Source organism: Myotis yumanensis, unplaced genomic scaffold, assembly GCF_028538775.1.
Source record: "Myotis yumanensis isolate MYYU_CA2020_CCGP unplaced genomic scaffold, mMyoYum1.0.hap1 SCAF_12, whole genome shotgun sequence".
Taxonomy (NCBI): Eukaryota; Metazoa; Chordata; class Mammalia; order Chiroptera; family Vespertilionidae; genus Myotis; species Myotis yumanensis.
The window spans coordinates 38,746,578-38,758,232 of record NW_027223763.1 but is presented as its reverse complement, the minus strand read 5'-3'; the positions used below and the strand labels follow the sequence as shown (position 1 = coordinate 38,758,232).

Sequence of the window (11,655 nt, the reverse complement as noted above, 5' to 3'; positions counted from 1 at the left end):
AGAAATCGGGTCAGCACCTCCTGTCCATATCTGTCAAGTGACTGCCATGACGGTGACAGTGTGAATAGAAGACAATGTCCCCACACATTTGGCAGGTTACTGTGAGGAGTAAAGATGACAATAACCTGAAAGTACTTTAAAATATCTGTATAAATCCCATATGAGTGCTCTGTCAACAATAGTCACCAAGATCACCCTGGGTCATTATTTATTCAATCAGTGTGATGGGGTTTACTTTCCCCCTGACTATGTAGATTCACCAGTGTCCTCCTGGCTCCGGCCCCAGATATTTTGAGGGAATTTTACTTTGAACTTCTAGGAAGAAAAAGGCCGCTCCTGCCTATACGCCATTCCACAGAGTTAATCATTAAACATACAGAAAGCATGACCAACACAGGGGAAATTGCAACGTTCTAGGCCCAGTGAAGTAAAGGGGCTACTGGATAATAGAATATTGATTTGAGAATTTGTTTCAGAGCCATTAGTTTCCACACATAACTGGGCCACATCTGTAACCTCACATCTTCCAACTCATGAGACTCCATCTGCCCAACCCAGAGCTCCTGACCCTGCGACACACATGCAGGTGGGTAGGAAACGTGTTTTCCAAACTGTCAAGGGCATTAAATGCAAAATCAGTTCCCTGTGGACTCAATTATTTCATCTAGTCAATGCTGTGGCTTTGAATATTTCACTGATCTATAGGGGGTCAGCTTTTTTACCTATAAGTTTTAACTTTTGCTTTCCACCCAGCATCTAGCATCCAGCTCCCTCAAGCCTAGAATCCTTAACTTCCACCATCCCTTAACTGCTTTTTCTAATAATGCTTAGCCCACTTATATAGAATGTCACTAAGTTTTATATTGCTGACATTTTCTGAAAAATTCTTTTCATTTTTTTCATTTTTCTGCCAAAATGTCAACATGCAAATATTCCATGAATTTGCCAACTTGTCTCTGTGTGGACACACACACACACACACACATACACACACACACACAAATGTATGACAAAGACTGGAATAAGAAATGATTAATGACACTGAATATATGGCCAGTTCTTTCTGCACAGGATTCAATCTATGCTTACCTTTCATAGTTCAATGTGTTACCAGATCTCAAAACAATGCTCTAATTATCCATAATAATAAAAGCATAATATGCTAATTAGACTGGATATCCTTCTGGATGTCCTTCCTTCTGGACAAAGCCACAGTGGGCAGGGGCTGAGGCAGAGGCAGTAGAGGCCCCCAGCCATGAGCGGGGTCTGGGGCCAAGTTTCTTGCATGAATTTTGTGCATTGGGCCTCTAGTCTATAATAATAAAAGTGTAATATGCTAATTAGACAGGATGTCCTTCCGGACAACCTTCCAGATGAAGCCGGGGCTGTGAGGGAAGCCTGGGTCCCAGGTGCCAGAGAGAAGCCAGTGCCCACAGCCAGGGGAAGGAAGGCTTACTCTTGTATGAATTTCATACATCGGGCCTCTACTTTTTTTAATAAATAAACAGCAGTACGAGAGAAAGATGTTTTCCTCATCCATCTCTAGAACGATGATGCACAGTATTTTCCTAAATTTGATCTCATCTTCACTCACAGAAGGCAATGTTTAACATTTATACTGTGAATGTATACTACAGTTTTGTTTAGCATGTCTATGAAACAGGTTTTCACTGTTCATATTTGCAGAAAATTGAAGAGAGAAGCTGCCTCAGGGTTCTCTAGTGATTTAGTAGGCTCTTAGTTCCTGATATTCTTGGTATTCTGGGGGCACTCAGAGGACTTAAAAGGGTAGCACTTTCAGAGTCTGTTCTTTCTTTTTGTGGTGACTGGTATTGAGCTGTCACAGGGAACTTTTAAACACAGAGCTAGGGAAATCTTACACTTTTTTAAATTAGAAAGCCCGAAAAGTTTCCTGCTGAATTGTATTCCACTGCCTTTAGGAAAATAAAGATTTTTTTTAAGTAAGGGGTAACTTTTGGAAAATAGAACACTGCTGCCATTCTATATACACTAGAATGGTGTACACTAGAGGCCCGATGCATGAGATTTGTGCAAGAGTAGGCCTTCCTTCCCCGGGCTGCCGGCACCAGCTTCTCTCCTGCACCCGGGACCTGGGCTTCCCTCACAGCCCTGGCTTCACCTGGAAGGTCATCTGGAAGGACATCTAGTCTAATTAGCATATTATGCTTTTATTATTATAGACTAGAGGCCCAATGCACTAAATTCGTGCAAGAATAGGCCTTCCTTCCCCCAGCTGCTGGCATCAGCTTCCCTCTGGCACCCGGGACCTGGGGTTTTCTAGCAGCCCTGGCTTCGTCTGGAAGGTCGTCCGGAAGGATGTCCGACCTAATTAACATATTACACTTTTATTATTCTAGATAATAGGAAAGAACAGAAGAGGCTACTGGCATAAGTTTAAACTGAACTCCTTCTCTTTCAGGAAGTTTTGCACAGGAGTATCTCACTAATAAATACCTTTACATGTGTCTGAAGGTTAAGGGCAACAAAAGATGTCCTTTTTGTCATATATTACTAAAATCTGAAGTGGTGGTAGGGATGGTTGGTGGGGAGGTGATGGAACAATAGCTACACAATGGTTGTGTAATAAGTACATCCAAAAACACCATGAAAAGGATGAAGTTATATCATCCACAGTGAATGATGAGTAGTCTAGTTACAGTTTCTGGAAATGGCAGCATGTAATAAGCCTAAAGCATATACTCATACAAGGTATTTGAAAAATAATTTTGTCATCATTTATCTTGCTTCAGATAAACAAGTCAAAGTCATACTGAATGTGGTATGAATTACAATGTTATCATTTGGCATTGCTTGGACTCAAAAAAATGTTTTCATTCCTAGGGTCCATTTAACTTGGTCTTCCTAAGCGAGATCAAGTTATTGAGTCAGCAGTTATTCAACCTCTGATTCTTTGAGAGATTTAAGAATAAAAGAACCAATAAAATGTTTTGGAGAAAAGGGTCCAGAGGCACTACAAAAAGAGCAAGTCTTGACTTTTGGGTGTAGGCTGCTGACATTGATGTAGGATTTATTCTTTTGGTGGGTGAAACTCCAAGACCCAAGACTATTGCTTTTATTTTTCCCACCCTTTCTTCACCTGCTTTCCCTTGAATTAGAGTCTGAGGTGAGGAGGGAGAACATCACATCCATCTATCATATCGATCCTGAAGGGGATACTACTCTGGGAGCAAGGGTAGAAGCTAAAAGGTAACAGACATTCGGTGTCACTTCATATATATTTGAAGGAAGTCTCCTGCAACCTTTATACTTTGCTTCCAACTGGAAAGCTTTCTGGGAACCATCTTGTCATTGTAAGAATTCATTGTTTACAGAAGAAGGTCAACTGTGCTCATCTAAGGCAACTTCAAACAGGTCAAGACAAAAATAAAGCTTCCTGAACTCTGCCGGATTTTAGTCACCTGTAGGTGTCTCATTATAGAAATGCTATGCAATAAGGGTAAGATCAAGCCCTGAGTTAACTCTTGTCCTAGGCTCATATGTGTCATGAATCATATTTTTAAGTGGTAGTAGTTAAACATCTAAGAAACCTGAAATGTTGTCAAGTTTCCATTCTCCTCATTGAATTTGTTTTATTAATCCAGATCAGATTCATGTTAATCCTAGGTTCATAGAGTACTATCATCTGTGGTCAATTCAGCCCTTCCTTTGTTTTAGTTCTATTATGCATCCATTTGTTAACTTATTTTTCCATGATAGGAGTAAGACTTGCAAATTAGTTTTCTGTTGGCCTCAGTTTTCTTCCCTATTAAGGAAGTTAAATTTCTATGATGTCTAAGGTCTCTCTCAGCTCTGATGCTCTGTGAAAGATTAAGATCTGAAATATCTTTAGGCTAGTGCCTGGCATATAACTATTATTATCAGTATTAAATCTGAAAAATTTTCTCTGCCAATTCTGAACTTGATATACTAGAAAACTGATCAGACTCCCCATAAAGTTGGTGGCTCTTGTATTCGGCAGTAAAATTTTAGGGAACATTAACCCCCATTGGTCAGCTCCAAACTCCATTAACAATTTATCATTGGTTCACAGAATCTCAGGTTAGAAGAGATCTTAAAGGTCCATTTCCAGCAAAAGATGTAGCAGAGAAAGAAAGGAGGCAAACTCTTCCCAGAATAACTCCCATTTCCAGAGTTTCAAGATGAGTCCTAGGGAGTTCTTCACTTCTACCAAACTGCCCGGATTGCTATTCATTACATTTCACTGGGAGTTTCTTTTAGCGCTATGAGGGACCTTGGCAGAGAGACCAAACACAAGTGGGGCCTCATTCTCAAGTAATATGTTGCTAAGTATAAGGCAGAGTAGAACTTAAAACTGCCTGGTTTCCTGCCATGTGGCAAGTTACAGAGGGAGGGTCCAGGGTCAAAGCCTGCAGCGCTCCTTTTTGCTCACAGAAAGGGAGCATTTGTGCAAGATTTGGATCCGCTCCTATTCCAATGTCAGTGATGATTTTGCCCTTACCGTTACTGCTCTGTCAGTTCCTTGTCCCTGAGGCTACTGAGACCTTGATAACAGGGCAGATGTCATAAAATATATATTTTTTTGCTGCAGCTTTTGATCCTTACCTGGTGACGTCACTCTGGACAATTGATTCTAATCACTGAAGTGAATGAGTTCATCAAGGTAGGAGGCAGGATGTGCCTAAAGCAGGCACAGGATGTGCCTGTGCATCGATGGGGGATGGGCTTCTTTGGTATTGTCTAGGTTAAAGAATCATACTCTTTGAGAATGCGCACATAATTGAAGTGGAACAGAACTATAGAAGCCAAGGACAAGAAGATGAATAAATCTATTGATTTGACAGATGAATGGGGTTCCAACTCTTTAAAAAAAAATTTTTTTTAACAGAGCTAGGTTTTTCCCTTCTAAATACATATGCATCCAAATGGAAGAATATCCCCTTTGAGTAAGCTAAGTGCTGGCCCAGGGATTGGTTTACAAAGCAGAAAAGTGGTTTGCCCATTCATTTCCTACCTCACTTTCCAATTCTCTCTCATGTTCAGCGCAGTGAATGCTGTGTGTGTGTGCCAAGCAGGGCACGCTCACAGAAGGCAAGAGTATTAGTGGAAAGAAAAAAAGAAAGACACCATGGAGAAAAAAATATCAGTGAGCAATTTCGCCACTCTTAGGAAACAACCTCCAGGCCTCAGGAGCCCTAATGCAGCGATTCCTCTTCATCTCATTCAGAAGTTAAAGCCCAGAGGCGGCATGGCTTTCAGAGAGAAGCATTTTGTGCTGCCTCTGCAGTCCTAAACTATAATGGCCCCGGAATCCCAGAGAAACCTACAGGCTATCTTTCACATTTGATCACCAAGTACCTGGCAGTGGTGGCGGGCTCTTCCTCCCATCTGACAGCAAATGCCTGCAATTCTGAAGGAAAGAAAGAGGAACTGATGTATCCTGAGATTTGGATCCTGACTGAGCTCTTCATCCCATCCCATCTGAAACCCACCAGCCTCTAGGGGGAATAATCCAATGTCCCCAGGGATAGATGCAGGCTGTCTGGGTGGCAATTAACTGTGACCTAATAGATGGTAAAATTTCTGGATTCCAGGTTAGGGCAGGAGGAAGAGATCTGTCCAAAGGGACTGGCCAGTAGTGAGACTGGGCCCAAACTCAAAAGTCCAAGCATAGTGCTTATGCTTTCCTACACACAAACAACAACAACAATACACCACTTTAAAAATATATATGTTTTTATTGATTTCAGAGAGAGGAAAAGAGAGGGAGAGAGAGATAGAAACATCAATGATGAGAGAGAATCATTGATTGGATGCCTCCTGCACATCTCCTACTGGGGATCGAGCCTGCAAGCAGGGCATGTGCCCTGACCAGGAATCAATAGGAGGATCTCCTGGTGCATGGGATGATGCTCAACCAACTGAGCCACATGTGCCGGGACACTTTTTAAATCCTCACTGGAAGAAGGTATGTTGAGAGAGAGAGAGAAAAACATCAATAAGTTGCCTCCCCTAGGTGCCTCAACTTGAAATGGAACCTACAACCTTTTGGTTACACAGGGACGATGCTCCAACCAACTGAGCCACCCAAGCAGCGAATAACTACATTTACTCTAGTTATTCAGAGAATCTGAATTTTACTAATCCTTTGTGCTTCCTCTCCTTCCCTCTCCTTTCTCCAGTATCCAGCAAAATTTCTGGTACCTTTTAGGTGCTCAAAAGAGATGTGTTGAATCAGTCAAATAAGTGAGTAAAATATGTGCCCTTCTGCAAATGATATAGTTCTTCTGATCTTCCACTTAATCCATAATTGGGGGGATAATGTTATTTGGTGGGTTGTTTGTTTTCAAGATTAAATAATATAGCATGCCTCATACGATGTGTAAATGTCATACAATAATTTTATGAGTTATGAATTCAACTTATGCATTTTATGACCTTTGAATTTATGAAAATTGAGTTTGCAGATATGATTCAGGTGAGGGGAAGGGGGGCAGGGAGAGTAAAGCCCTAGGCAGATAAAAGGATCATTGCCCAAAGCCATAGGTGTGAGGGTTAATTAATCTCAAATACATTTAACCAATGCTTAGGAAAAGATAGGGGAATTGGAAAAGGAAAGGGGAAAAGGAGGATGGAGGAGTTGGGGAAATAGTGAATACTTTTAAGGTCAATTGAAGTATTACATAAAGGGCATATTTTCTTTTCATAAGAAATAATCCTGTGCCAAAGAAGGTGGGGAGGTTGATCAGCAGAAGGGGGTTAATCTGAACTCCCTCCTGCCAGCTGCAGTCACAGTGCTCAATACAGTAATGAAGGCAGTGTAGTCACATATTTCACCTGAACTTCCTCCTTTTTATACTGAAGTTTCAGGGCTGTGCTTGGAAAAGTTGGAAAACTTTTCCCCTGGTGAGGAAAAAGAAAAAAAGCCCGCATCAGACTAAATGGAAGGAATGAATGAAGTTATTCCATTGGCCCTACATCTCCATCCACTTCATACCAAATATTCATAGAAACATCTTTCCTCAATTCCGTAACTGTAATTTTACTCTGTGGTGTCGCCTAGAATCTGATGCACAGATTTCGAAAGTCAGCAGGCAGCCGACTTGGCTTTGGAGGCACCCTGGTTGGCTTTTCCAAGAGTGGATGGGCTTACGTGCTGTGTGGTAGCTTCTCCCCGGAGCAGAATGTGTAAAATAAACAGTTGCTGAAAAGCATGGAGAATTAACGAAGTGAAAATCTAGGGTTATTTGTTGGCAATTGACACGCAAGTGACCTCCTTAAATACTTAGTTGTTGAAGGTTCGGAGTGAGGATGAATGAATTGTCGGGGCGCTTGACTCGAACCAGCTTGTAAATCTCCTTAGTCTTTGGGGAAGTGGCAATAAATTAATACAAATTTAGGAGGGAGGAGAGAAAGGGGGCTAAAACCAAGATATCTACACCAGAGCTCTCCTCCCAGCCCCGTGGAAAGTCTCGCTTTTACTGCGCCGACCCTGGAGGTTACAGCCGAGAAAACCCGGCGGCGCTAGGACCTGGTTGGCGCCTGGCTGGGGCCGCTGTCGGGCGGGCGGGCGGAGGAGGGAGAGGAGGGGGGAGACGTGGGGAAAGGAGGGGTGTTAAGGGGGGCGGGGGGAGTCATTTATGCAGAGCAGGCGCTGCTGCCATTGCCGCTCACTCTCCCGGCGCGCTGTTTGGAGCCGGAGGGAGCGCAGGGAGCTAGCGAGCGAGCGCTCGGAGCCCGGGCCAGCAGAGGGGGCACCCGGCCGCTGCCTGCACCGCCGCCTCCACCGCGCTTGGGGGCCCCGCGAGGAGCGAGGGCGAGTCGAAGAGTCCGGGAGCCGAGCCCGGCGAGACCCAACTGCGGGAGGGCGCCCGTCCGGCTCTACCGCCTCCAGCGCGCGAGCGGGAGAGCCCCCCGCCGATCGCCCCGCGGGCGGGAGAGCTGGGAGCGCAGGTCCCCGCAGCCCCAGGGATGGTCTAGCCGCCGGCGCGAGGCTCGCTACTCTGCTCCCTGCTGGGGCTCGCCGCCCGCCGCCGATCTCCCGGGGCTGCGAGCCGGGGCGGCCCAGGCCGGAGAAGTTAGTTGTGCGCGCGCCGCGGAGTGCGCGGAGCGAGCGAGCGAGGAAGGCTGCGGAGCTCGGGGGCCATGGGCTCGGGGGGCCGCTGCTGCTGCCCGGGACGGCGGGACCTGCTGTGCGTGCTGGCGCTGCTCGCCGGCTGCCTGCTCCCCGTGTGCCGGACGCGCGTCTACACCAACCACTGGGCAGTCAAAATCGCCGGCGGATTCCCGGAGGCCAACCGCATTGCCAGCAAGTACGGCTTCATCAACGTAGGACAGGTAACGACCGGCCGGCCCGGCCCTCGGCCCTGAAGCGGCCCGGGGAAGGGGGGATTCCCCTTCAGCGGCACGCTTCTCGTCCCCTCCTCTCCGTCCCCCTTCCCCCTCTTCCAGATGTGCTCTTGCAGCTGTTCTAACTCTTGAGCGATGCGCTCTCTCTCTCCCGCCCTCGTTCTCTTACACACTTATATACACGCACTCCCCAAAGTTGCTGGGGTTTGCGTTTTGTTTACTAGTTTCTTGCAAGCCACGAGGGACGGGCAGGGTCTCTGGAACGATCATGAATGTGCATACAGCCCCCGTGGTGGTCTCTGACCCGACCGGACCTGTGAACCTGCAAAGTCGGGGAGCACTAGTAGCCCCAGCTCTTTTTGGGGGAGGAGGCGGGGGGAGTTGGGGGTAAGCACGCCCTGGTGCCGGCTCCTTGCGGTTTCCTCGAGCCGGAGTTAGAGGGAGGCGGGGAAGATGAAGCCTTTCCTACTCGGACCTGAATTTAGCCCAGAAAGAAGTTTCCTCTGTTTGAGACGAAGAGATGCTGGGCGCTGGAGGCGCAGGAGGCGCAGGAGGCGCAGGGACTGGAGCTGGAAGAAAGGACGGAGATGGAGGGAGGGAAAGCGGGCCGGGCCCGGGGTGAGCGCAGATTTGGGGGCAGCCCTCCCGGCTTCTTGGCCTCTTGCGCGGGATCTACTTGTGGGCTCCCGCAGAGGGGTCGGAAGGGGAGGTGGGAAACAACCCCCAAGACCCGCTGACCGGATTCTGCTCTGGAAAAACGGCGAGCCTTCCCGGAGAGGGATGTGCGGAGCCGGGAGGTGGCGCGGGGCGAGAGTTGGGCAGGCAGCGGGGCGCGGGGTTTTTTTAGGGGGTACCTCTCAAGGGCTTTCCGCAGAGCTGCCCAGCTGGGGGACAATGAATTGAACGGTGGATGGGGATGATTGTTAGCGCCACAGATTTGGAGGTACCTGCGGGCGAAATGGTCTTGGCTTCCTCTATCTCTTTCTTGCAAGAAATGGGATGGAGAGGGCGGCGTAAGCGGGTCCCAGAAAGTGTCTCGCCCCACCCCCAGTCGCTTCCCCGGGGCTGGCCGGAGGAAGAGGAGGCCCTGGCCAGACCCTGGGGACACTCTGCTGAGATTGGGAGGCGAGAGTGGCGGGGGCGCCCTCTTAGGGGACGGCGTCTGGGACTGCTTGGGGATGCACGCGCCCTGCAAGCCCTGCCAGGGTGAAGCGAGAACGGGCCAGCTGCTGCCGCCAAAGCAGCAGAGCACAGGCCATTTCTGCTGCCACTGAGCTCCACGCCCAGGAATGTGAGCCCTGGAGCCCTGGGACTATGAAGGCAGAGCTGCTGTCCTGCCTCTGGAAAGAGCTAGGGAGCGCCTGGGGGTTCGGAACAGTGGGAGCTCAGGTCTGACACTTCCTGGTCCCCAAGGAGGATTCGTTCTAGAGAAGCCAGTCTTGTGGAGGACTGAGACCAGGGCTAGGGGCACAGTCTGTATCCACCCCCTCCCACCCCCACCCATATACACACCTGGAATGAAGTCAGGGAAGCCAGCCAGAGTTTGTTGCCTGAGTGCCTGTCATCTTCAGGAGAATTCTATTCAAATGGCTTGTTAGTTAGGACTCTGCTGGCTTCTTTTGTCATTGGTAGAAAGCACTGAGTCTGCTCAAGTCTTTTTATATGAGCTTAAAGTTGGGTACCGCATGGGACTGGGGGTGTAACTGGAAGGCTGACACTGAAAGTAGCTATGCTAATCTTTCTGGGTTCAGCTAACATTGAGCATCTTCCATATGCCAGGCATATTTGGAAGAATAAGTTCTTGAACATACACTGCTTTCATAATCTAAACCAAACGACCATTATTTCTGTGTGGATTTTACTTCACATGGAGCAAAGAGGAAACCAACACTGGAGAAGTAGACACGTACAGGGTCACCCAGCTATGATTCAGACCTAGGTCTCTCTGATCCAGGCCTGTTCCTGCTTGAATCCTGCCTTTTAGAGACGCCCGCCATCCCATGGGAGGAAGGAGGAAGAAAGCAAAAGCCCTGTCTCCCTGAATTCTGATTTAGTGGCTCGGTGGACTGGACACAAACATCTAGTCTTCATTCAAACACACCTGGACTTCTTGAGTCGAAGAAGCTTCATGACTTGCAAGGACCAAAAGACCTGTATCCAAAGGAACTCTGTGTTAGGTCCTGCAGAACCTGGCAGAGAGAAGAGCTTTCGTCCCCGAACCCGCTTTTGAATAAGCAAATATTGCAGTGTCCTGCAACCTCACCTGGCTTTTTGCAAAGAGCCTTCTACCATGGCTTTTCATTTAAAAAGTAATACTAAGAAAGTTTACATACACATCGTGCCAAACACTATTTATGGTGGTTTTATAAGGCCAATGAGGAAATTTAGGGCTTACAGAGGTTACTGAAGACCCCTTGAACTGAAGCCATAAGCAGTGTAAAAAGATCAGCTATTCTTACAGTGTAAAGCATTTCCTTTGTAGATCAAAGGGGAGTAGCCCTATGCTAAATCTTTGGGGTGGTAAATTGAGTTCACACCTGCAATATCATTGCACTGTAAGGGCCAAATGTATTTCTTATCCATTCTTAACTGCTCTGACCTTTTAACACTTCAGACCTCGTTTTGTTATTCTTTCTTTCCATCAACAAACCAGCTGTGGTTCAGTTGAGGGCAGCAACTAATTTGCAAAGGTCCCTGAAATACTCTCCTGTTTTTCCCCATTTGGGCTTGGGGTTCCTCCTCATGTGTCACAAATTGAACTGAGACCGGTTATTGTTCCTGAAGTCCTGGTAGTATTTTTGAGATCTTCAATATAATATTTTAGGTGAGTAGGGCAGTGAGTTTTCACCACAGTATAGGTGCAGTCTTGACTATCAGAATGTCTGTGTAATGTTTTGTGTAGCATCTTAGCATTTAAAAGCCCCCAGAGATAAAGTTTCTGGCCTGGAGATTTCTACAGAAAAGAATAGGCGTGTCCCTTGTGTTCATGAGAGATAGAATGTGCCGAGTAACTCAAGAGCAAGCAGGCAAACAAACTGGCAAACAGAACATGCTTGACTTCCTGGAAGGAACAATAATGAGGGTGTTTCTCCGCTCATCCCCCTTTGGTGATAGAGATACATGATGTTTTTGGTAGGTTTTCACATAACATTTATGTTTTGTGAATGGTCATGCCTTGAAATTCTGAAGTGATACCATAATTAGTAGTAGTAGTTGTCATGTCAGCATACATTGTATTTTGCTTGGTTTTAGTGTCAGCTGTAGAATGCCCCGCCTCTTCCCCTGTAAGCCCTGACTCCTAGCCCT

At 46.8% G+C, this 11,655-nt stretch overlaps 1 protein-coding gene across 5 annotated transcripts in view; it reads left to right on the top strand.

Moving 5' to 3' along the window:
* The first annotated feature begins 7,690 nt into the window (after positions 1 to 7,690).
* The window catches only part of PCSK5 (proprotein convertase subtilisin/kexin type 5), a 413,582-nt gene continuing 409,617 nt past the window's right edge, over positions 7,691 to 11,655 (top strand). For all 5 annotated transcript variants that reach the window (XM_070431475.1, XM_070431474.1, XM_070431476.1 and 2 more), the window contains exon 1: positions 7,691 to 8,337. In XM_070431475.1, coding sequence (XP_070287576.1) covers positions 8,146 to 8,337 — 192 coding nt within the window. In that variant the 5' untranslated portion in view covers positions 7,691 to 8,145. The remainder of the gene's footprint in view (positions 8,338 to 11,655) is intronic.